The 26,134-nt window shown below is 42.8% G+C and overlaps 2 protein-coding genes and 1 non-coding gene across 4 annotated transcripts; 1 reads left to right on the top strand and 2 right to left on the bottom strand.

Moving 5' to 3' along the window:
- Window positions 1–1,873: 1,873 nt before the first annotated feature.
- Window positions 1,874–7,995, top strand: tyr (tyrosinase). Its single transcript, XM_017430978.3, has 6 exons — window positions 1,874–1,990; window positions 2,194–3,103; window positions 3,502–3,718; window positions 6,082–6,229; window positions 6,462–6,643; window positions 6,731–7,995. The coding sequence occupies exons 2-6, from the start codon at window positions 2,276–2,278 to the stop codon at window positions 6,964–6,966; spliced, it is 1,611 nt and encodes a 536-aa protein (XP_017286467.1). The 5' UTR covers window positions 1,874–1,990; window positions 2,194–2,275; the 3' UTR covers window positions 6,967–7,995.
- A 337-nt stretch (window positions 7,996–8,332) lies between these two features.
- Window positions 8,333–25,921, bottom strand: LOC108244623 (NADPH oxidase 4). Of its 2 annotated transcripts, XM_017430986.3 has the most exons (18): window positions 25,681–25,921; window positions 25,259–25,354; window positions 22,409–22,519; window positions 22,056–22,140; window positions 20,262–20,359; window positions 19,600–19,627; window positions 19,418–19,490; window positions 17,433–17,513; window positions 16,597–16,756; window positions 15,459–15,623; window positions 15,264–15,326; window positions 14,485–14,545; window positions 13,814–13,895; window positions 13,308–13,427; window positions 13,113–13,221; window positions 12,873–12,941; window positions 10,556–10,656; window positions 8,333–10,469 (listed from the first exon to the last, which is right to left on the bottom strand). In XM_017430986.3, exons 1-18 carry the CDS (start codon window positions 25,735–25,737, stop codon window positions 10,349–10,351), a joined length of 1,680 nt encoding a protein of 559 aa, XP_017286475.1. In that variant the 5' UTR covers window positions 25,738–25,921; the 3' UTR covers window positions 8,333–10,348. The 2 variants fall into 2 exon arrangements, with proteins under 2 accessions (XP_017286475.1, XP_017286476.1); XM_017430987.3 differs by lacking the exons at window positions 8,333–10,469; window positions 10,556–10,656 and adding an exon at window positions 12,633–12,765.
- Window positions 12,168–12,239, bottom strand: trnad-guc. The gene has a single exon. It is a non-coding gene; the product is annotated as a tRNA-Asp (tRNA).
- Window positions 25,922–26,134: the final 213 nt, after the last annotated feature.

The following is a 26,134-nucleotide window of genomic DNA, read 5'->3' on the forward strand; positions in this document are numbered from 1 at the left end:
TTTTTGTGTTTTCTAAGGTCAGTTGGTTGTGGTGGCCATCTTTAATTGGGTTGATTCCAAACATTAATCAGTTGTAGACGTACATCCAGTGACTGTCTGCAAGTTTCATTGATATTTGTGCAGTGAATTTTGAGATATTAGCCTATTTATATTATTATTATTATTATTATTATATGTCTTCATCTCATGTCTACTTTCTATTTGCAGAATAAATAAAGTGCATTTCTTTTTTCTTCAAGAACAAGAAGTCTCAGTTTTTCTCTCTCTCTGTGAAACTCTGATGTCATTAATATTTTGTTCAATGCTTTCTCTCCTTTTTGAAATTCCTCCTGTCACAGAAACTCTGCAGGAGAACAAGGATCGAGTGGGAAACTGAGTGAAGCTGAGTTAAAAGGAAGTCGATTTACAAAAAAAAGACCCAGAAAATTAAAACAACTGAAATGTCACAAGAACTTTTCGGCTCTTGTGCTTTTCATTTTTGTTACTTAATCACTGCTAAAGCCTGACTGTTTGTTTGGGGTTTTTTTGTTTGTTTTTTTCAAATGTGAGTGTGGGGATATTTCTTTTCCTTTAATTTAATCTTCTGAAAGCTGAAAACATCTGAAAGAAACTTCTGCAGATGTTTCCAGCAACACTAACTGCATCCAAACAAAGGCTTTAATATTTTACATAAAGCCATATTTAAACAAAAAAAGCCCATGATATTAAAAAAAAAAAAAATCAATATCACGGTTTGTTCTTCAAACTTTCTAGCTCTTGCATGTTTTGACAGCACATGGTAGAACAAGAACCTAATGAAAACTTTTAAAAGAAAATTGTTTTTTGTGCCTTTCTTGGATTTATGAATGCTTTTTTTTAAAAGCCGTACCAGCGATAATTAAACTACGGTATTTATTCACCCAAAAAGACATCACTATCATTTGAATTTTTTCACATCTTGTTCTTTTGGCACAGGGACTTTGTTGCTTATTTACAATACTTAGTGTAAAGAGCAAATGTAAAATAGACTTTAGAGATGCTAAATATGGTCAAAAATAATATATGAGTTACACAATAGTGTGGTTCAACTTATGCAACCCGTCATTGACTCTACAACCACTGATCCTTAAAGAATAGTTCACAGGGTTTTTTTCAAATGGGGTTTTGGGGAAAGGTTAGGAATGAATAATATCTTACCTGTCGTAGACAGCATTTTGAGTGACCTCCGTTTAAAGAAACAGAGTTTAATTCTCATGAGTTGACAGCTAGTCTGAGCAGGACAAAGACCAAAGTGGGTTTTCTTAAAATGTCTCCAATGTCGAAAGGTTTGGAGCAGTTCAGGTGAGCACCAGTTTCTAAACCATCACATCACCATTAATTTTTCATTACGCAGTTACTTACACAAAAAATCTGTGGTTATTTACACGTGCAAATAGTGGCAGAATGAATTTGCTGCAGTTTGGTGCAACATACTGCCAGGACTAATCATAAGTACTGAATGAATCACAGACCACAGCCATCCCATAATAACCTGCAGACATGTGGCAACCCCCCCAAATTTGAATAAAATGGTGTTTAATGTCAGTTTTCCAGCCTTGTATCCTCTCCTAATTTCTTCCTCTCACTTTTTCTTTCAAGATAATATATTTGATCACGCATGAATTCCTGCCCAGACCTTTGGTGGTGTTTGGGGGTTAGGGGGTGGGTTGGGGGGTGAATGGTAAGGAGGGCGGGTCACGGTGCTCACATAACCACAAAAACACCCATTTCTGCCTGAGGCGCGACGGGGCGGGGGTCAGCTGGTCCCAAGACGAAGTGAAAAAGGAATCAAGAGTATTATCCTGAGCATGTGATGCTCATGAAAAAAAAAAAATCTCTGTTTTTTTTAAAGTATGAAACCACAGTTTCTTTCAGAGGACGGCCCCCAGAACGGCTCAGTGAGTGGGGAGAGAACAGGAGACTGGAGTCTGGATGTATGAGAGTGGGTGGAGGTTTGGGAGCCTGTTGGATGGTAGGTTAGAGGAGTAGCAACTTTTAATATCTTGAAAAGTTCGTATAGGTTGTATTTTTCTCATTACTGTCCAGGCTTACTGTACTAACCATCTCTGGATTCATTGTAGTTTGAGACATGTTGCGTTTCCTTGATTGCACTAACCAGAAGTATGTTCTTATCTGTGACTCGTCTAATCTGTGCTCTATGTTTGACCTTGGCAGCTGAAGTTTGTGAAGGCGGCAGATCTCTCCAACAGGACTGTACATCCCTACCATAAGACTGGAGTGGATCTGACTTTTCGTCATGAGGACCCTGTTCATGTCTGTTGTTCTGCTGCCCTTCATTGGGACCAGTTTGGGTCAATTTCCCCGCCCTTGTGCCAACTCAGAGAGCCTGCGGACTAAAGAGTGCTGTCCGGTGTGGGAGGGAGACGGTTCTCCCTGCGGAGCCATGTCGGGCCGTGGATTCTGCGCAGAGGTCCAGGTCTCGGATGAACCCAACGGGCCACAGTACCCTCACAGGGGAATTGACGACCGAGAGCGCTGGCCTCTGGCGTTCTACAACCGGACGTGTCGTTGCGCTGGAAACTACGGAGGGTTCAACTGTGGCGAGTGCAGGTTCGGTTACTGGGGAGCCAACTGTGCTCAGTACAGAGAGTCCGTCCGCAAGAACATCCTGACCATGTCGCCTGCTGAGCAGCAGAAGTTCATCTCGTATCTCAACCTGGCGAAGAACACCGTCAGCCGGGACTACGTCATCTCCACGGCGACAAGAGCCGAGATGGGCGAGAACGGTGAGAACCCCATGTTCTCTGACATCAACACCTACGACCTGTTCGTCTGGATCCACTACTACACGTCCAGAGACGCCTTCCTGGGAGGGCCGGGGAACGTCTGGAGAGACATCGACTTCGCTCACGAGTCTGCGGGCTTTCTGCCCTGGCACAGAGTCTTCCTGCTGCACTGGGAGAACGAGATCAGGAAGGTGACGGGGGACTTTAACTTCACCCTCCCATACTGGGACTGGAGGGACGCCCAGTCCTGTGAGGTGTGCACCGATGCTCTGATGGGTGGACGCAGTTCCCTTAGTCCCGACCTCATCAGCCCTGCTTCTGTCTTCTCCTCGTGGAAGGTGAGACAATCTGCGCCATGCTGACTTTGTTTATGTGTGGAAAAGGCTCATTTTGATCCATTTAGAAGAAGCTGAACCTCATTTTCCTTGGTTTGTTTCCATTTTACGCTGCGGGTCTTTTGGATTAATTTTTGTTTATCCTCTTATTCGTAAGATATTAGAGGATTTGTTCATTTTTCATGGGTTAATTCTCAAATTTGCGTTGAAACCAGAACATTAGTCTCAGTCTTATATAATGTATAGCTGCCTCTACCACCAGCCTATTTTTGCATTATATGAGGCAAACAGACTGTTTTGCTGGAAAGCCATCTGACTAACCTCAAACTGAAACTTTAAGTTGACCCACAGGCTTTAAAACTACAGCAGCTCAGGTAAAGTGTGTGTGTTTGCATGTGCAGGTGGTCTGCAGCCAGCCAGAGGAGTACAACAACCGAGAGGTGTTGTGTAACGCTACAGCAGAGGGTCCACTGTTGCGTAACCCCGGCACCCATGACCCGAACCGCGTGCCGAGACTCCCCACAACAGCCGATGTGGAGTTTACCGTGGGGCTCCCGGAGTACGAGACGGGAAGCATGGACCGGTTTGCCGACATGAGCTTTAGAAATGTCCTGGAGGGTAAAGACCCAAACGCTCCAAGCCCCCCTGCAGACAGGCTCAAAAACTGAATCAAACTTATACTTCACACATCTGTTGAAGGAAAATACCGTACATGACCATGGTGATGATGGCAAGGGAAGTAAAGTTTACAGTTTGAGGAGATGATGTTGGAATATCAGCAGCTGCTCGGTTAGGTGATGAATAAAAACAGAAGTAAAGGGATGAAAGAGGATGGAAAAAGAGGAACAGATAGAAGCTTTAAAAACATTAAGAAGACAGTTTGAGATGTGGCTTTAGTTGTAAACTTTGAGTAGAAAATATATTAGTATAAAACAGAAAAGCATTGTAAACAATAAAAAATACTGTTTTTGAAACACTGATACTTAAAAACAATTGCAGTAATTTTAGTGTGTGCTCAACAAGAGATGGTAAAAAATGTGCAAAACTAAAAAACGTCTGTTGAAAATACACCGTGGGAAATATACAGCAATAATGTTTTGTTGTTGTTTGTAAAAACTATACTTTTTTAACATCAAATTTGCATCACTGGAAAAAATTCTTTGACAAGGTTTCTGCAGGGATAGTCTAATAAAATCACTAGTGTGGCAATTTTAACTGAATCAAAAGATATGTCAAAGGATAGTTCACTTCTTTTCAAGTGTGGGTCTGTGGAAAGATTATGAACAAATAATATCTTACCTGTTGTAGATAGCCTAACACACAGTTTAGAGAACTAGAGTTCGGCTTGAGCAGCAAATTTCACAACGATTCACGCAAACTCTTTTTTTTAAACTTTAAAATGACTGTAAACTTTTTAATGACATGCTTAGTTACATATAATTCTATAGTTATTTGCAGGAGCAGCAGCAGCTAGCTGTAGCGCTTCTGGTGCAGCCTAAGGGCACTTCCAGAATAACTGTGTGTCAGACAGGGTGGGGAAGGAGGCGAACCCAGAATGCAGAGTCATATTAAGAAAAACTAATTTGTTAAAACAAAATAAACAAAACCAAAAGCTGACGCGGCAGCAAAAAGAAACTTAGGTCAAACGTAGAACGAGAAGGCGAGGCGCAAAAACATAACACCAGGGGAAACAAGAGCAGAGAACAATGATCCAGCAGTGTGTGGGAGAAATGACCGGGTTTTTCAACAGGAGGTGATTGGCCCAGGTGAAGCAATTAACAAGACTAGAGACAGGTGTATCTGGGCGTGGCAGGAAGGCAAAAGAGTGACTGGGGAGGAGTGAACAGTGACAGCAAACACAAACAGGAAAAGCTCAACAGAACAATAACTCAAAACAGAAACAAGATAATAACCAAAACAACAAACCGAAGCACAAAAACCCAAATCCTCACACTGTGTAACGTGAAACTGACAGCAATGTAAAGGATGATAAAAAAGAGTTTGGATGAACAACTGCTGGGAAGTTTTTGAGACTGGATTTGTTAAAGTAATGTTAAAGCAACCTCAGTGGCTCTCAGACTAACCTTTAGCTCGTCAGTCTGATCAGCATTAAACTCTATCTCTCAAAGAGCTATATACCACAAGTAAAATATGAATTGTTCATTTAAATAAATATTCTTTCCTCAGAACCTCACTCCAAAGTGTTTGAACTATCCCTTTAAAGCAAACGTAAAACTTTGTTTTTTCAAAGGCACTACTCTGACATCAATCTGAAGCAATCGAAAAAGTGAGCCAACATTGTGCTCATTTTTCAAGCTCCTTTTATATTTTCCTTGTTCCAACAAGCCTACATGTTAAAATGTCATTTGTACACAAAAATCTATATTTTTCTGTTGTATAATACTGCACATTTCATCATCCTCTCTTTCAAACTCACTTTGCAGCTCCTGTCTCTTTAAGGCTCGTTTGCAAAGGTCTCGTCAGAGCTGTAATTCGGATTGGTTTAATAGAAGTAGGCATGCATGTTTTATCTGAGGCGTGCCATAGGAGCCTCTTCGTGAACTTTAAGGAACTGTGATAAATGGTGACGTAGATGAGCAGGAGCCGAAAAACTCCTAATGAGGCCTTTCAGTGAATTCAGTGTCTCTGTGGGAGGGAATAACTCTCTGAGGTCTGGACTTCTTGGACTTTGAACATTTTTTCACGCACAAAAGCTACCAAAAGTGATTACACACACCTCTACACATATTTTGCACTGCTTCCTAATGTTATTACCAATTTTTCACAAATTCTTTTCATTTCGTTTTGCTAAGCTCAACTTTCTCTTTATGCAAATTCTCCAAACCCAGCCTGTTTTTTCTATATATTTTTTGTTCTACTCCAGTTGATATTTTCTCATCTTTCTGTCTGCACTTCAGTGATAATTGCTGTCGTTTCTGCTCCTGTGATGAGCCTTGTTTTCCTCGGCCCGTTTCCGGCAGGTTTTGCCAGTCCTGAGACAGGCTTGGCGGTGCCGGGCCAGAGCACCATGCATAACTCCCTGCATGTCTTCATGAACGGCTCCATGTCCTCAGTCCAGGGTTCAGCCAACGACCCCATATTCCTGCTGCACCATGCTTTCATTGACAGGTAACACACACACACACACACACACACACACACACACCAGTCTATACTGTACATAGCTAAAGGTCAAACTGCACCATTTCATCCAGCAATACGCTTGCAATCTCGCTTATACCATGATGCAAGAAATTCTCTGTCAGTAACAAAACAAAAAGCAGGAGAAATTGGTGGAAACTTTGAGCGCAGGAAAAAAGTATACATTTAAAAAAAGTAAAACATTCTTTCTCCTCTCTAGTATCTTTGAGCGATGGCTCAGGACTCACCAGCCTCCCCGGACCATCTACCCACAGGCCAACGCCCCTATTGGCCACAACGACCGTTACTACATGGTGCCCTTCCTTCCCCTCTACAGAAACGGAGACTACTTCCTGTCCAACAAAGCCCTGGGATACGAGTACGCGTACCTGCTGGACCCCGGTCAGTCCGTAACATGTCCGCTGAATGTGTCATTCTGTGGGCTTTCTGTTTGTGTAACACCATTTGAACCCATCTGCCTCACCACAGGTCAGAGGTTTGTGCAGGAGTTCCTGACTCCCTACCTGCAGCAGGCCAGGGAGATCTGGCAGTGGCTGCTGGGGGCCGGGATCCTTGGCGCTGCGATTGCCAGCGTTGTTGCCACCCTGGTCGTTGTGGCGAGGAGGAGGTGGAGGAGGAGGAGGAAGAGGGCGCCGAGCTTCGGGGAGAGGCAGCCGCTGCTGCAGAGCAGCTCGGAGGAAGGCTCATATCAGACCACTCTTTAGCACACAGACCCTGACAGTTCAGCTGTTAATGAGTGAACACACCATTCAGGGTGTCTTTGAATAAGACTCAGCCCAAAGCAAGACTTAATATAATTTTATTTCACAATAATGCACCTGATATAGCTCTTTAATGTTGAAGGCAGGAACTGATGAGTCAGTGAGGTATTTGCAAAAATCACAAAACACATGTTCCACCTCTGAAAGCTGAGTGTGATGTCTTTGACTTTCAGTCATCTGCATCTAAAACAGTATAAATAAAGTCAGATTTATGTGTGGCAGCAATGTAAGAATAATGGGTACTAATACATAATACAGCCTAGTATTTATACCTGGTACTTATCTGATACTTTCCTTTTTCTTGAAGGGTATGTGCCTGGTATTTAATGAAACAAGTCTTATACTTACCGGGTAAATATCTGGTATTTACCTCATTTACTAGATGTGTACTTGATACTTACTTGGTACTTACCAGGTACGCACCAAGTACTCACCAGGCTGTATTACATATTGCTACCAGAAAATGTCTTTGCAGTTCCACTGTCTCAGGTCTAAACAAAGATGTGAACAAGACAACCTCTGTTTTTTACAGGGTTGTTTGTACCTATGAAGTGACACATTAGTATTTTTATTTCACTCACTGACAAGTACTATAGTACTATACCATTTTCCATCTCACTGGTTATGTTCACGGAGTAATTCACATACAGGGTGGGAATAGTTTAAGTTGTTAAGACAGGTTGTTTTCTTTTAAAACTCAAATAAAAAGTAACTGCTGCTAGAGGACAATTCAAGCACTAAACTGTTAAACCACATTTTTCAGTCAAACACGAGAACTCTGGCTGTCCAAAGGTCATCTTGTCTCGTGACCTTGCAGCTCTACGGCGTTTAACGAGAACTACGAGAACACTTCTCTGTGTGTTCGCAACGGTGCTAAAGACTATTAAAGTCTCTGATCTTTAAAAGCTTCTGTTGGCAACAAAATGAATCATGTGTCTGTTGGTGCTGCATTAAAATCAAAGCCGAACCAAACCGATTCGGAGTTTCTTTTTATATATATATATATATATATATATAGTCGAGATGCAGAAGTTGATGAAACATGTTTCTTGGAAAACAGCAGAACTCTGTAGATGTGAAACGTTTATTCTTTGGTTGCTGCATTAACGCCTGGTTTAGCAGGTAAGCAGACATCTGTCCTTCAAGGTAACAAGCATGAGGCTGATGTCTCAAAATCAGCCTTTAATAATTAGGGCTAGAGTTTAGTTTGCAGATCTTAGATCAGCGTGTTGATGGCAAAATAACAGCCACAAGTTGTGATTCAAAATTATATAATAAAATACAGAAGTTATAATTAAGATGCAATAAATAAAACATTACTTTTATTTCATATTTTCTAGACGTAAACATATAAAGTAACATTGCCATGTATCTTACAAAACGGAAACTATTCATAAAAACGAACCAAAAATGTATACCACTTATTTTTAATTTGATTGTTTGCAATAACCTGGAATCAATACCTTTATCTCTTTGAATACACGTACAAATATTGATACAAATATTAGGCGCAGGATGCCAAAGATGTCCATGCTGACCTTTATGCACATTATTTTAAACAATAAAAGCTCAAACAGATTGGCCGTAGCTGTAGTGTGCATGTCGCAAACCTTTGGTAAACAAACAAGAACGCTGAACTGTATTATGTGAACACTGTAGCATTTCCCCCTTCCCTCTTTAAGGAAAGAAAGAGCCTGAGTTTCATTTAGTCGTATCAATGAATCAAATACTTGACGCTATCTCCCACTTTTGTTCAAATAAAATAAAACTCAAAAATGAAACGCCTTCAGATTGTCTCAAAATTGTCAAGAGATGAGAGGGACAGAGAGACGCAAACAGCCGACTGCTGAGCTGAAGCCATGATCCTGCTTCTCCGTTCAGATGTTTCCTGTTTGTACTTAAAGACACATGAATCCACATTATTGTGAAGTACAGTAAAATAAACTACAGAAGCAAAATAAATCATTAAGTTATCACCTTTTAGCATTGAGACTGAGATCAGAACAGAACTTTCAGAATGGGTTAAAAGCAGACAGAAGAAATACTTTCTTTGTAAAAAAAATGCTATAAACTTAAATTGGTAATGCCCTGTGTAGTTTATAGTACAGACGGTTTTAGAAAATTACAAAGGCTGCTTGGCAGTACAGGTGCAGGTGGTGCTGCAGCACCCCCCCGATGAATGCAGGTGGACACGCACGTCCAGGTACATAAATAAAGAATCAATCATTCCAACAAATATTTTTGATGTTATTGAGTTTTGTAAATCTGGTACACAAACCAGCAGTGTTATTGTGTGTCTGTGTGCAAAAGTTTACAGCTGATTAAACCTCACAAAAAGTGGGCGGAGCAGCTTTAGGTCATGACGGCAGTTTTACAGATATCATAAATTAAACAGCATGCTGCACTTTTTAATGTTCATATTTAGATAAGACGACATGCACAGCCAGTGTGTATTTCATTGCATGTTTCTGGGTCTACGAGATTCTTCAGATGGGCGGCTTAGAGTCATACAAATTCACATCTCTCACCATTCCCCCAAATGAAACAGGTTCCCATGGTTACAGAAAAGTCCAACTACCGTATTTTCCGCACAATAGGGGGCAATAGATTATAACACCTAAGGACAATTTAGAGTTACCATTTAACCTAACATGCATGTTTTTGGTCTGTGGGAGGAAAAAACCAGAGTACCCGGAGTAAACCCATGTGAGCACGGGGGGAACATGTAAACTCCACCCAGAAAGGCCCCAGGTGGGGTAGAGATCCTGCTACGTTCTTGCTGTCCTCCACACCGCCTCCTGTAAAACATTTAGCGAGCATGTTCACGGACAGAGAAGAGTCTGAGCCTCGTAACTCGGGTCTTTGAAATAGGGAACTGAGAAGGAAATTGATCTTGAAAATCTTGTGTTGTGCACCTGGCTTCAGCGTTTCAGCCTGCCGCCTCGTCCCTGAGTGGTTACTCTGAGCAATGCTTGAAAAGATGGATCCCCTCCAGCTGTGTTTGTTGGGAGCCTCGCGGGGCGAGTCATTGGAACCCAGCGTGAGGAAACACGGAGGGTAGAAAAAACGCAACATTAATACATGGAGGCTGTCTTCGGTCTTCCTCGCATGCTCACGCGATCACATGATGAAGCTGAAGCCCTCAGCTGGAAGTCAGGATGATCACGCAGCAAGCAAGTTTTCTCTTGAATTCCTTTGGTCAGTTCCAATAACGTCATGAGCCCTGTGAGAGCCAAAAGGTTTGGAAATGTGCTTCAGCTGAAGAGCTTTTGTCCTAAAATGAATGAACATTCGTTCATCCGCTCCACTCTGCTGTGGGGCTGGATCAACTGAATGACTCCTTGTTGAACTCAAAGGTCGTCCCACCGGACCGGGCCGAGTTACACAGTCTGTGGAGAGTTCTGGAGATGCCTTTGGGTCCACAGCAGAAAACACCAACTCGCTTGCTGAAACCGCACAGACATAAAGAGCCATCAGGGACTTTTACGTTAAACGGTTAACCCTTTTTCAAAAATATTTCCCCTCTACTCACTGCTTGTTGCTCTTCCCGATCTCGTCGAGAAGCGACTTCCACCTGGGCCGACCGACCTGCAGCCTGGATGCGAGCGGCCGGTACCGCTCCTCAGACATGCTCTGAGTAAATGACAACAGGGTTTATATTACCAACAATGCAGGAAATGCTAGACGCAGTTCAGATTTATTTTGTCTGGGTCGTGTATGACATCTACCAGGGACATTATGACGTACTGTACGGACACAGTCTGTGCCCCTCGGTCTACCAAAGTGGACCAAAACAGATTCAGGAAGAGGTGAGGATAAGCAGACCGCTCTGAGCTGAAGGGATTGTTCCTCAGCAAAGAAACCTACAGATAGATTCCATGTTATTGTCATGTTAATGAGCTCAAATTTGGTGTGGTAGTAGCTGAGAGTCATTGCCAACACATACTCTGAGTGCTAACTCATAGCACAAAGTCAACTATGGCTGTCTGTTAGCAAAATATCTCATGAATCACTGGCCGAATTTTAAGGAAGCTCTCAGAAAGTAATCATTGGATGCAGCTCTACAACTGATTAACTTAAAGGGGTCAACCCAATTCAAGATGGCTGCCACAGCTAACAGATCTTTGAAAAACCCCAAAATGACTATAACTCAGTGATATCTACAGGTAAAGAACAGGTGTTGATCATGAACTGTTTCACTGAGACAGAAACGACTTGCTTGTTATGGTTATGTTTATCCTCCCAGTGTATTTTTTAATCAGCTTTATTCTATGTGTTAACATTTACTGTTTTGTTTTTGTTTCTTTTCCATAGTTTTGTAATGAAACCTTTACACAAATTTGTTTTCAGTCTGTCTCTATGTCATCAGGACTCCCTGCATGAAGAGATGCTGGGAACGTCTGGGTAACTGAAGGCAGAATAAGAGAAATAAAAAATAATAAAACGTTGCTTTGTAAAGGAAAAACAAAATAAAAAAATGTTCCATTTGAGATTAAGATCTATTGTTAACGCCTCCACTTCCCTAAAAAAAATAACAAAATGGCAATTATATGAGCACGCTTTTTTTTTACATTTATCTGCATTTTCATCAAATTGGAAACACTGGCTCTTATATCATTTAAAATAAATACAACAATTACCTTACTAAAAGCCTTTTTTTAGTAATCCATTTATTTGATTTGAGCAGAAAAGTGTGTGTCTGTCTGCCGCCAGCAGCCTGGTAACTCAGTGTGAAGCCATTAGCACAAAGCTTTACGTCACGCCGGTCTGCTCTCAGCGGCTCAAAAGGCTTTTCTTTTCCTGAACGGCTCTGACCTCACAAGAGGTCGTGCGCACCGGCTGTTCCGGGTCAAGAGCTCTCCGTCAACAGGGTGTCAGGTAAACACACAGCAGTGTTATCTGATTTCCTGCTTTTGCTTCGGCTTGAGCTTAAAAGCAAAACCAGCGAAGCTCAAAAGCCCTAACCCCCCTCCCGAAACAGAACGATAGAAAAACATTACACGTGAGCAGCTGAAGTAGAGAAGTTAAAACTCGGGTTTGATTAGTTTTTTTTAAACCACAGGAATGTAGTTTCATGGGTTGTTGTAGGATCGCTCAGTTTGTTGAAACCAGGAAGCAGCTGTGGAAAAAAAAAAAAAGAAGCTCTCCCCGTCGGGGAATCGAACCCCGGTCTCCCGCGTGACAGGCGGGGATACTCACCACTATACTAACGAGGAGCTGATGTTAGCACAGCTGTAGAAATAGTACAAATAGTGCACAGATCGTCAGACTGTCTTTGGTTTTCATATGGTTCTACATGTAAGGGCAGAATTATCAGTAGAATTTTTTACTTTGGTTACTAAACCCAATAATATTCTTTGTTCAAGTACTGTAAACACTTTATTATTAAAACCTGGGGGAGGAAAAAAAACATCTAACATGTTTGTTTGGATTTAGATATTGTGTTTTCTACTTTACTGTGACCTATGACAGAAACATAAACTCTAATTAAGGATGTTTTATACTGTCACATAGTACCACAATAAAAGCTGAAGAAAGTTGAGAATTAAATGTCTTCTAAACAACTGACTCTAGTTCTTTATGTGCAGGCACCAGCTGCCCACAACCCGTAAAGGAGAAGCGGGTAAACAAAATGGATGGATGGATGGAAGTTCTTTGTGTTTCAGGGAGAAAACAGACATGTTCGGCTAAAGACTGTAGACTTCAAGCTGTAGGGTTGAGATCGCTGTGTTACACTGTCCTCTGGTGGAGAACATATGAAAGTGACAAATAAAGACTCAATAAAGAAATGTGGGATTTGCGATGTGAAGTAAAAACAAACTGTAGACATGCATGTGGTCCACACTTACTTGTAGGCTGTCTGTGCGACTGACGTACAGTTTCAGATTAAAGTAGTCTGGTCTGTTCTCCTGCCAAAGCTGCACAACAAACAGACGAGTTTAGTTTTTAGTGGTACAGACAGCAGAGTCCAAAAACTTCAAAACTTAGCTGCAACATCTTATGAGCCTTAGCTGTCAGTCAAAAGATACTAAACACAAATTGACATATGTTGTGACTCCTGTTCCACATTACAAAAAGGCACCTCTGACCTTGTGGTGCAGGGCACACAGCAGCTCCGCGAACCAGTAGAAGGACTGAATCTCCCTGCAGACCCAAACAAAGTACAGCCTCTGCAACCTGAAACCCCTCCAGCCATCGCTGAGTGAAACAAAGACAGATACACTGTGAGCTGCATTGCTGAAATGATTTATGATTCTCTGATTCTATGAATAAATGGGACCCACAGCAGCGCATCCAGCACACAGGCGAATGGCGTGACTCCTATTCCTCCAGCAACACACAGGCTGACATCGTAGTTGAAGACGTCCTCCGATGGGCCTCCAAACGGGCCGTCGACATAAACCCTGATCATAAAGTGCGGACAGAACAGAAAGAAGACGTTGTTCATTAGAGAAACAGGAACTGGAACAAAAATGAACCATTTAATTACAGCGCCGTACTTAACCCTTCTGACCACAGGGGGGCACTGTGGAGCACTCCATTTATAACCAGGACAGAGTTTGGTGGTTTGAACAGTTTGTTCTGCTCCTGTGTCACAAAACAAACTGTCCGTTCCTCGGAGCCCACATCTAACCCCCCCTGTCGCTGCCTGTCACGCTCTCAGAAAGCCAGAGGAGCTCAGTCAGCAGGTCAGAAACCTCTGACCTTACTGGGATACTGTGGCTTCATGAGAAATCCAATCCCCCCCCACCCATTTCACTCATATAGTCACTGACTCACAGAAACCTACTTGGGGTATATCCTCTGCTGGACCATGGGAAGGATCTCCATGTCCGTCCTCGGTGGAGGAAGTAACAGCTGCGTGAAGCGCTCTGAGGAGAAGGGAGGAGAGGCTGATTACGCCACCATCAATGCATCCCTATTCATCGCATTGTCATCTCCTTACGGCGTGTCGTCACGGCAGATTACGGGGCCAACGCAAACAAATCGACTTCCCTTCTCATGTTCCGAGAGGATGTGAGCGTGGATAGATACAGTAGCAAGTGCAGGCAAACACGCGGGTCCCCAAGGGCCACAGCTTCCTCTCCAAGAGATTTGCTTTAAGAGTCGGCTGCAAAGCAGTCCTCCTCTCTGCTTTTTGTCTCTTTGAATCAGAGTATTAAATGTGTAAAAACAAAACTTGTTTCTATTCTGGGCCCACTTCTTAGTCGTGATGTTTTGTGATGTTAGCGTGTTGGGGTTTTTTTTGTGTGTGAGTATAAGCACTTGTGGGAAATCTAATTTTCCAGCAGGACAATAAAAACTTTGGGAAAAAACAAACTTTACATACAGCTGGGGTCCCCTAAACACATCTGGTTCTTCATCATAACACTGATAGCGTGTGTCTTTGTTGTTTTCTTATCTGTGTGCTGAATGAGTGTGTTTGTGCACGTGTGTGTGTTCTTTACTGTGTGAACCTACCAGTCCAGTCTCCCACGACCCGCAGATGGATGCCAAAAGTTTCCTTGTTCACTGTGGGACACTGTAAAGAGTTAAGGAGTTAGTCACACATACATCCACACACACACACACAACACAACACCTAAAGTTGAATTCCAGAGAATTGAACATGCACACAAACACACACAAACCAGAAAACGTATGAAGAGCTGTAACTCTTTTTATTAAATTTAACAATGCACGCACACACACACACACACACACACACACACACACACACACACACACACCTACACACATACACACTTTTTGTTGGCAGAAAGCATTATTAGCCTCAGGGGTCTGTCTGCTTTCTGTCAGTGTGATTCTTTGCCCTCAACCTCAAAGCAACCCAACACACCAGGTATGCACACAGTAATTTTGAGTCTGTGTATGTGTGTGTGTGTGCGTGTGTGTGAATGAGTCCATTCCTGTGTGCTGTGTAAGCACAAAGTTGTTCCTTTATCCTTCGCTTTTTTTTTTGTTTCATGAAATCTGAACCAAATCTGAAACGTCAATAAATAAAGTGAAACATAATCTAACCGGTCGACTCAGCTGCCAATCAACAGCCAGACAGCCTCAGAGGGGGCGGGGCTTTGACAGAGACAGAACTGCTCACTCTTTGCAAGGAGAACGAAGGATTAAGTCCCTGTGGAAACACGAGTCTCTGTGTGTGTGTGTGTGTGTGTGTGTGTGTGAGCATCTATGAAGACATGTCTGTGGGCTCACGTTGTGTCACCAGTGAGGAATGTTAGTTTTACCTTTGTCAGCGTGAAGGGATGGTTCTCAAATGAAGACACGCCTGGACAGTTAAGAACAACATACTGGGGGGTAGAAGATGGACAGAAAGCGATAGTTCCAGCTGCACTTTATATATTTAATAAAAATGATCAAACGTTAAAAAGACAGAACTGAGGTGTATAAAAAGAAAAGAAAAGAAAAAGAAATATGCTCACCTGTCCTGGCTGAGCTTTGAAGTTCTTCTTCAGCATGCGCAGCTCAACAACGTCACAGGGATGCCTGATCACAGTTACTATGGTAACAGGGTCACTGCTCCGGAGGTAGCGGTACAAACGCTCCACACAGTAGAGACAGAGGGGACCGGACACCCAAAGCCAGGTCTGTCCACACACAGAGACACTTTTTACTGATGTATGTTATGGGCAAAACGAAGATGTGCTGTTAAAAGGCTGAATTAGCTGCTTAGCTATGGTGCGTTCAATGGCTTTTTTTCGTTGCAAACCTCTGAGTGTCACATTGATCAGTCACCAGCTGATTGGCTGGTGCATTGCTACCTGTTACAGCCTATTATTAAACCAGTCTGTCTCTTTTAAACAAACACAATAATACATTACTGATGGGAATACACTTTCAAATAATTATGGTTTGTATATTTTTTAAAACATAGCATTGGCTTTAACATAATTTTCTCTTTTTTTGGCTTCAAGACGACTTTGCTGCTTATTAGTTTATTGTACTGTTACAAGGACGTGTTCTCTGCGTACAGGGGTGTGTGTCCTTGTAGGCAGAGAACACAGGAAACTGTCTGCAGTGTGCTACTGTCACCTTACAATGGTTTGTCTTTTCACATGTTGGATCACCAAGGTCATTGAAAATAAAGCAGAATCCTCAGTCTGATTACACGGACATGCTAATATTTGAAGTTTTGGGAAGCTGGTTCCTGGTCATTTATTTTTAGAGTCTTTCCTGCTCTACCAACCTGTTTCTCATCCCAGTAACACAACGTGGCTTTAAGCAAAGGAACTAAGATCAGGAGAATCCCTGATAAATACAGTTACAGCATGTTTTTGTTACTTGTAACAGACTAAGTGCTCACAGCTTCAATAAAGCTTGGGGAATTAATTTTACAGAATGAGCAGATTGGTTAACAACCATGTACCAACGCATAATCATACACACACAGGAAGGAACACACAAACACAGAGCCCCTCCCAACGGCTCCAATAAACAAGACAAGACCCCTCTTCCTTGAACTCTTCCAAACATTCAGCGCTCAGACAGAGCACTCCAGTGTTTGCTGACGAGCGCCTGCTTGATCACGAACACGCGGAAAGAGATGGCCTCTGCTCACACCTGGGGGTAATGTGGCTCAAAGCGAGCCTCCTCCCTGCATCGGCTCTCATCGTCTTCAGCCCGGACAAGGTCTTCGTCCTGCCGCTTCGGGCCGCTCTGATTGGCTCTCAGACAGCCGGGGGGGTGGGTCTCTACGTTGGTCTGGTACTTCAGAGCTCCGCTGAGGAACGAAAATAAAAACAACGACGAGGATTGTTAAGTTGGTTTTCTTCATCATAACGACTGCCTCATTAATACAGACATCACAAGCACATACAGTGTTTAATTGTCTAAACTCTCAGACTAAATGGAAAAGGTTGGCCTCGTGAAAAATAAATGTTGCCTTTTAGTTAAAAGGTCTAAAACACCCTAACAGCTGAAAAAGACGAGACAAGAAATAAAAGAGTTTTCTAGCAGTGCTGTTTTTCTCTTCTTTTTTGCCCTTCAGGGCTTATCTAAAATTTTATTTTATTCTTAAATTTGTTAGGAAATGTTGCTTCTATTAAGAACATACAAATAACTTTACCCCTGAAACTGTATTCATAGTGAGCCTTCAATAAAAGTGCGGCACAGGTGAGAATGTGGATTGATTTGTGTCGGGTTCCTGGGCTAAATCACTAAATCACAGAACTGCTTTCCTTTTTTTTCAAAATCCACTGGACTGCAGTGTGTATGAATATTAAACTGTTATATTTTAAGACAAAAAATCCCCAAACAAATCATATTTCACCAACAGATGCTCTGATTTTTAAAGATCAGCACTGTCTCAGATACTCGCTGACACTTTACTTAAAGTACACACACACACACACACACACACACACACACACACATAAACACATTAAGGTGCTGCCTACCCAACCATGTGCATCATCAGGATGATGTAGAAGACAATGAAGAGGTTGTGTGTGTACCAGAAGATCTCATAGTTAGACACTCTGAGGAAAAACAGAACAGAACAGGAGCACCATGAGAACATTATCTGCAGAAGGGGTGAGAGGTTTTAGCAGCATGATGCAGGGAAACAAACGAGAAGGAGGAGAGACAAACGCAGCAGCTGTAGTTTGTTCAGACTAACAGACTCTCAGTTCAAAGCCTGAGAAAGCAGGACGTCAGAGGTGACAGAGGTCATTACACACAACGACCCGCCATAAAAAAACTGCAAACAATTACCATTAAAAAAACCTGCCCTCTCCCTCACTGACTGCAGCTTCTTTCATGGCTCTCCTGTCAATGTGTAAACTAAGAAACACGATTAGTTCTGGATTAGCTAAGCTGTTCTTTGTGGCTCGTCTTCACCACATCCAGTAATTAGGGAAAACCAGGAGATAATGAACACGGCGGTAAGATGTGCTGACTCCTTGCATTTTTCAATCTAACAGGGCTGCACCGAACAAAAAGCAGATTTAGCTGAACTCCTTTCAGCAGTAACCCAGTTTAAAAAAAAAAAAAAAACATTCACAAAACTGTACAACTTGGAAAAAGGCAAAAAAATAAATAAACAAGGCGTCAAATCGAAGTAAAACGTGAGAACAGGGTGAAAAATAAATAAAAATCAAACGCTCATATATTGTACTCACAAATGTACAAATTTGAATGTAAAAAATAAAAAGCAGAGTTTTGCTTCAGATGTTAATTTGTTTAGTAGGACTATTGCTTTTACGATCATTGCTGTAAGAAACGTTCTGGTGATAAACATTTCTAACACTGTAAACTTTGACTCTTCAAACTTTGACTGAAAATGAAATGAAACAAAACTTACAAATAAATGAAAGTAAAGAAGCTGAAGTGTTCTCAGACGGATGTTTCATGTCATTATAAACACAAGAAGTACAGTGAAGGTCTAATATGACAAGAAAAACGTATTTATTGACTCATTTGGTAAAAAGTTAATAAAGAAAACACTTTGACAACAATTTAGGAAGATTTATCAGAGTCTAGAGTGGTGGTGTACACCAGTATCTTATCCAACCATGACAAATTAAGACAAATTTAGGAATTCCTAATAGTATTTCAGAGGTTAGCGCCACCTCATTAAACATTTCAATATGATTAATAACTTCAGCTCCACTCTGGGACTTACTGTATGCACTCATACATTCAATGAGAATAAAAGGTGGGCAGTTTCTGCTCAGGACGATGAGCTCTGCAGGAAAAGCATTCAGGCAACCACAGTCTGTTGCTTTGGGAAACACCTAAAATGAGTCAGGCAATAAGAATCCACAAGCTGTTTTACAAAAGATGTGAACACAGCAGTCGAAATTCAGGAAAATTTTAAAAACTCTGTGTTGATACGACTCTATCAGAAGGACTGCAGCAGCAGCAGCAGCCGTCGTCCAAACACTCACAATCTGAAGTCTTAAATGGTCTAAAAAAGCTTCTTATTCTCTATTCTGTAACGGAAAGAGTCTCTCTCTCACACACACACACACAAGTCTCACCTGGTTGCACGGTGGCTGACCCACAGTGACCTGACTAATGACAGAGCTGTAATGTCCCCTCTTAGCATTACAACCGCTGCACAAGATGAAACCGTCAGCTCAAGAACAAGCAGACACATGAAGGGTCAGACAGGCAGGAGAAGAAAAATAATATGCTTTGGTATATAGAGGGTTCAATATGGCTCCCATTTATTCCAGTGAAAGCTGCTCACAAAGTCCAAATTGCCAAAAAAAAAACCTTTTCACACATTTTAACTTATCACAAAATGTTTGTCTTCAGTGTCCTACCAATGGACACCATGTCGTCTAACAACTGTCTGTTCGGCCAAAACCGAATCCTCTTCTCCTAAAACACAAACTCCAGCAATTACAGCAACAGGCGGTGGTCTGCTTTAACGTACCGAATGCAGTAGGAGGAGGATACGAACATCAGGAGGAGGATCAGAACCAGCAGGACACCAGTGACTCCTGGAACTGAGCAGAAGAGACGAACAAGAATTAGAAATGCAGATATCAGAGACGACAGCAGCGACATCCAGGGTCTTATTAACGGAGAGTCGTAACAAAGAGGAGTCCTTCTTACTTGTGGTGAAAAGGATCCGTTTGGGGTCCTGGGAAGAAAACAGAAAAAAAAATTTAAAAACAGAGCTCTGTAATCTTTAACATCAACTCTTGTGAGGACCAACTTCAGTTTTAGACTCTGCAGCGCCGATCAATTTATGCGTGAGAAGAAAACAAGTCTTCAGGCATCATACGAACCCAACTTTACTGTGAAGTTAACTTAAAGGTGAGCCGATAAGAGCATTCAGGGGTGATAAAAACATGACTTCTCTGGATGTGCCATCTGATTGACTTCACTTGGCTGAAAAGCAGGAAATTTAGGAAAAAGTGTTGACTTTTAATTCACTTCTTTGACTTTTTCGAATTTGGTTTTCTTTTCTAGTGCCTTTTGAATGATTTACCAGCAGCTACAACCCCCCCTCATAAAACTCACTTTAAAGGAAATGTTTTCATGCTTTTGTATGCGGCGACGGGACAAGTGATATAAGGTGGAGCACAGGAGCGATCAGTTTTCAGCCCTCTCTAATAACATCTAGAATCAGATGTTTTGGTCTTAAAAGCACATCTGCTTTCACAATCCAGGCACGCGCGTGTTTGACGCACACCACCGCTTGAACGCTACGAGTCACATGTTGGAATGTTTAACTGCGCAGGCCGGGGGTTCGAGGCCCAGCGAAGCCTCACCTCTCCTCTGTAGCGAGCCAAGTTGAGAGCAGGAAAGTCGTCCGAGTAGCTGGTGCTGAAGCTAATGACGTTCACCAGGTGGGCCGAGACGTGCACGACTGTGAAGAGGACGAAGGATTAATCAGAGCTGATTTAAAAACACACGTTTTGTAACCACGCAGACATGAAACGAAACGTGCTGGCGGAGACACTGCAGGAGGACAAACGTGTCTTTGTTCATTCGGGGAAAAGAAAGAAAGCGTACTTCTTCCTGACATCACAGGCTAACTGTTCAGCCGTTCAACAGCTGACGGGATTAGCGGGTGTAATTATGACACACAAGGGTCCTTATTTCTCTCCTCCATATCCTCATCCCCCCCCTCCTCTCTGTCTGCCTCTCTTCTCCATCCTGCCACCTCTTTGTCCTCCGAGTCACTTCTTGTCTCTGAATATGTGTGTTGGTGTGTGTCTGGTAGTTTTAAGCAGCAGAAAAGTGCAGAGTCACGATGACGAGAAGAGCAGGCCTGCAGATGATGTCATGGTGAAAACCAGACGCAGATCTTTTGGGCTTTCAGGAACTCGGCGTTAGCCTGTTGACCCATAAAGAAACACTGCAGATCCACTAAACCTTCATAATCCCTTTACATTTAAATACTAGCTCTGGCATCTTTAAGAGTGCTTTAATCTCTTATTAGCTTGACATCATAAAGAAAGGAGAAAAATGAGTTAATAATCCTTGGCTTCTATCTTCTATCCGGACCAGGAGATAAAACTTCTTGTCGGCTTCTTGTTCTCCGAGTCAAGATTTTAAAACTCCAGGTTGTTACTGGATGCAGAGTCTGCAGCACACCTGCACCTGAATTACAAAAAACTGTTACACACGAGTATAAATGAAGCCCCCAAACGCAATACGTCCGAATTTTAGACTGCAAAAAATTCAAAAATGCGGCTCTTTGATGAATTTGAAGCTAACTTGAGCTCAAAACGCCCTTAAAGGAAACCTCACCCAGCTTGGTCTTAACAGTGATTCATGATTCATGCTGAAAGAAATTTACTAATCCAGCTGCTTTGTGTGGCACATTACAATACACAGAGATAAGCACGATGTTGGGATCCCATGGTGGAGCTTGCATTTTCAAATTAAGACATTTTCAGTTTGCTTCATTGCTAAAAGCCTTTTTAAAACGCAATTACTGCGCAGTGAAATAATTCTAAATAGTCGGACATCTAAATGGAATGTGTTCCCTTCTGCTGTGGATTTAATGGGTTAAATACTAAATATAAAGTTGCAAAAACATCTGAACTGGTTCTGCCTCACATTTATCTGAGTGTTAATAGTCAACAGACTTTAAGCCAAAGCAGGACTGCAGATAAAAACCTCACAGCAGGCAGTTTTCAGCAGCGACTGCTGACTTCACTTACAGTTTGTTCTGTGGGGGTTTTTTTTGGTCAGAAACTTGTACATTTACCACAAGCTGGGCTTCCCGGGAAACAACAGAAAACAAACAAACAAAACAAAAGGACGCGTAAAAAGAAAGAAGCCTGTAAAGCAGAGACCCAGCTGCCTGAGGCTCCCATGATGTCATGAGAGGAGACTCGCTAAAATAACAACACACACACACACAGACACACGAGCAGATAAAACACACACAACAAGCGAACATGATATCCCAGCTGGTGCACCAGGAATGCACAGCCAGCATGGATTGATTTATCCACACACACACACACACACACACACACACACACACACACCCAGACAGACTTACATGAATGAATCAGCACACGCTGCAGCGATAAGAGTCAGTTTTTTACCAGAGAAGAGGCAGACGGCGACGCCGCATGCAACGTGAAAGGTCTTGCTCTTGTCCAGCAGCCGGCGTGTCTTTCTGGATGATACCTGAGTCAGAGAGGAACCCAGACAAATCACAAAAGGATTACTGCTGCGGCTATAATATCTATAAGTAATATTATATATTATGTAAGTAACTTTTACAGACTCCTGCAGAAGCTGGGACATTTGATCTTTCACGACGGGAAAGTACGGTTCAGCAGAAACCCTCGAGACTGGAGTTCATTAAAGCCCCGGTTCACTCAGTTCTGTTTCATTAGATTCCCCACAAAGACACACACACACCATCCCATCATCCCCTCGGAGTGCGTCTCACCATGTGTGCTCCTCGGATGAAGGTGAGCAGGGAGCGGCACATGGGCAGCAGCACCAAACTGCAGTTCAGGTTCAGCACGGAGGCAGACGCTCTGCTGATGCACAGTCCCAGCTGTGAGCGGAGGAGACACAAAAGAATTTAAAAAAAACCACACGCACATTGTTAGGCAGGTTGTCATGGCAGGGAAATCGATTATAATACACACAATACACATTTTTTTGGTAGATTTGAGTTAGTCAGGCAAAGCCAGCTGAGAGCTTAGAGGCATGACTTCACCACTAAGTGGGAACCACTCGTGTCTCTTTCTCAGGGCATTCGTTCACAGGATGTTACTCATTTGAGGCGCTGCTATTAATTAAGAGTCGTTCCTTCGGGGAAATAAAACCTGGTATGTTCTCGGTAACAGCTGTGGGGATATTAAATCTAAACGTCTTCACAAAAACAATTTAAAAAATACAGATTTTAAGGGAGGAAAAAAAGGGAATCAAACCTAAATACAAATGGCTATAAGATCTGAACATGCAGATTTTTATCGTGAATTGTTAAAAGTTAGGGTCTAGCAGGAGAACCTGGGAGTGATGTAAGAGTTGATCTGGTTTCATCAAACTCGACTCGACTCAAATGATCAGCTGTTTTCATGCAGAAACTCTCGGCGTAGTTTGGCACCTCTGAAACTCAACGTCCTCTAACGCTTTCCAGGAAGCACAGAGCGCCGCAGGTGCTGCCACTTCTCGTTTTTCTACGACTCACCAAAGGCTGCACGTGTTAGAGATGAGGGTGTGCAGGTCAGAGCGAGGAGGGACTGAGTTTAAAACAGCCGAGCTGAAGAAATCTACAGCTGGCCAAAGAGGCAGCGGAACGCCAATCCACCCTCGGCCCATCAGGACGCAGAGGACCTCAGCTGGCTGCGCAGCTGACTGGAAGTGTTGAAGCGTAAGAATGAGGCAGAGAACAGGCTGGAGCCCGGATCCAAATATAGCAAGTCGAGCCTGAAGCCTTAATGTTTGAGAACTTCCTCCCGACATCCAACAGCTTCTTAAAGAGCAGCAGCTGAGGGCAGAAACCACAAGATGGAGATCCGATACCCTGCTTTCTTTCTGCGCATCCCCAAGCAACCCCAACACACACACACACACACAAACAGGTGAATAGGATAAGAAGCTATTTGAAGTATTAATGCTTTGAATTACATCTCTCATGCACACATAAAGATAGACACTCATAAACTTAAGCCCTCCGGCGAGGCATTCAGTCAAACCAGCGGCGTGCCCACACTTGCCCCTCGTCTCCCCTTTAGCCTCCCACTGTACAGGCGGTTCACACACACGCTGTTCGCTGCCACCTCTCATTGTTTCATGCAGCTCTGACAGCACGTGTTTTTTCTTCTGTTACACCGCTGTATGGTATGAATCAGGTTGTTTTTCTTTTTTTTTTAAGACAAACCTCTGTCCATCTTTACTTCTGACACATTCTGCCCCTCTGAAATGCTCTTTTTATACCCAGCCGTCTTACTCTAATCTGCTGCCAATTAACAGCAAAACACTCCTCCAGCTGTTTACTTTTACAGCCATTTGTTGTCCCGGTTTCAACTTTTTTGAGACGAGTTGCTGCCATCAAATTAAAAATGACCTTACTTCCAAAAAAATATAAAAAAATATAAATTCTTAGTTTAAATGTTTGATATCCTTACTATATTGCATTGCGAATACAATACGGATTTATAAGATTTGGGCTGTTTCTTTCTTTTTTTTTTTTTTACATAATGTCCCAACTCATTGGAATTGGGGTCGTATGATCATCGCAAATACTCAGAGGTATACATCTGAGAGGAAGTATAATGCTCAGGGATGTACTCAGTCCTTCTGTCTGCTGATGCTGGAGGAGAACAGCCGGCTTTATTCAAGCTCACAAAATCTGAACAATCTGTGATATTTGTGCCTTTTTTTTTCTCCTCCCCTAAATACAATGAAAGCCTTTCGTTCTCACAAACATGCATTAGGCAAACCCACACAGCCACTTCAGCAGAAACTTGTGACAAAAATTATACCAAATGAGTCAGCGAGCTCCATAATCTGATCCCGACTCTGTGCGTCTGTGAGAGGACCGCACGCGGTTCAATTTATAGTCCGCACAAACACGCTTCGTTAAGAAGTTAAGAGTCACATTTGAAAATATTCTACTCTGGTGCAAAAAGAAAAAAGAAAGAAGTGAAGAAATCTGTATAATGACAGATTTTAGTCACTCCACAGATGTGCAAACTCATCGAGAAAGCCACTAAAAAGAGTTTCAAGACTGATTTTTAGGATTATATTTAATTTAAACCGCCTGAACTTCGTTATAAATCATAAAATGACAATAAAAGGCTGTAATTACACAGCATTAAAGATGGTCCAAGCAGGAAAAAAAAGAGTGACGGTCACAAAGGTTAAAGCAATCTGCACTCTTGATTCAAATGAATTCTTCCCACAACAGTGATTGTTGGTGGAGTTGAGATGAAATGGATGTCGGCTGTGATCGTCCCGCCGTGAAAATTCAAAAAAAATTGTGTTTCTCCTCATTTTGCACCACCTGGGCAAGAGCTTCAGGCGCTCTCTGCAAATTTGGATGCGCTAGACTGCGAGCTCACGACTACGAATCACTATCGGCGTCCCAGTTTTGCCTGTTTGTAGAATCTGTGAGGGATATGCCTCCAGTGCTTGGAGTACATATGTTGCAGTTCACACACATACACACACACACACACACACACTCACACACACAGCTGGGGGGACAGATCAGGAGTAAAGTATGTTCAGAGCAGGCATTTAGATGTGTGACTGCATGGAGAGCAGCCGGCAGCTTGTTCCTCACCCCGAGCATGTTGTAGAGGTAGTGGTACTGCTGTCCTGTGGAGTACAGCAGGTAGGTGCTCAGGAACAGCCAGCTGTTGGCTCCCAGCCACAGCATCTGCACACACAAGACACACCATGGAGAAAAAAACACAGTGTGCAGTCAAAACTGCAGCCATATCTTCATTATCACAGGGACTATCATAGGGGTAGACTGCATCTGAAACCTTTAAATGTTTCTGACTTTATGCCTGCTTCTACAAATGGTTTAAAGCGGCTGTAAAAGGCAGTGAGGGTCTAAAAATGATGATTTGTGAGCATTAACAGTTCACTGTTTTGGTTTTATCTGCAAAGCAGCGCTAAAAGAGTAGATAAAACAGATGTGTGAACATTGTCAGGAGCTAAGAGGTTAAGTTTTAAAGTTTCTGACAAAGTTTTCCCCACCAGGACCAAGTGCTTCCCTCCCTCGTTGGCGACCCAGCTCCGCACCGACACGGCCATGGTGCGTTCAGGGACCCCGCCGCCGCTGCCCGACGCCTCCACCGAAGCCTCTCGGTCCGGCCGAGAAAACGAAGAGCCGTCCTCCTCCTCCTCCTCCCCGCTGCCGTCCGTCCTGCCGGCGTCTGCTCCGCTCCGCTCCGTCCTCCCGGCACTCCTGCTGTCTGCGCTGGGCAGGTTTGGACTGTTCATCCCCCCTCCCTCGACCTCCACCTCCACCTCCACAACAACTCCGAACAGCCCAGCCAACCCATCTTTATTTGACTACTTCCGGTTTAGCCTCCCGTGCACCTGTGGGCGTTCAAGCAAGAGGCAAAAACAAACAATTCAACGATTTACACATTTCTCTGTTGAGAACAAGTTTAATGAGCAGAGAGAACAATGACCGTCTTCACTAAGC

Source organism: Kryptolebias marmoratus, linkage group LG2 (genome assembly GCF_001649575.2).
Source record: "Kryptolebias marmoratus isolate JLee-2015 linkage group LG2, ASM164957v2, whole genome shotgun sequence".
Classification (NCBI taxonomy): Eukaryota; Metazoa; Chordata; class Actinopteri; order Cyprinodontiformes; family Rivulidae; genus Kryptolebias; species Kryptolebias marmoratus.

Bases quoted from the DNA above. Each gene is read 5' to 3' on its own strand.
- tyr (XM_017430978.3), top strand. From the start codon at position 2,276: ATGAGGACCCTGTTCATGTCTGTTGTTCTGCTGCCCTTCATTGGGACC. The intron at 3,719-6,081 runs GTAAAGACCCAA...CGTTTCCGGCAG, and splicing joins CTTTAGAAATGTCCTGGAGG to GTTTTGCCAGTCCTGAGACA. The intron at 6,644-6,730 runs GTCAGTCCGTAA...GCCTCACCACAG, and splicing joins CGCGTACCTGCTGGACCCCG to GTCAGAGGTTTGTGCAGGAG.
- LOC108244623 (XM_017430986.3), bottom strand. From the start codon at position 25,737: ATGGCCGTGTCGGTGCGGAGCTGGGTCGCCAACGAGGGAGGGAAGCAC. The intron at 12,942-13,112 runs GTCAGAGGTGCC...TTTGTTGTGCAG, and splicing joins TGTGTGCCCTGCACCACAAG to CTTTGGCAGGAGAACAGACC. The intron at 10,470-10,555 runs GTGAGTAGAGGG...GTGCGGTTTCAG, and splicing joins ATCGGGAAGAGCAACAAGCA to CAAGCGAGTTGGTGTTTTCT.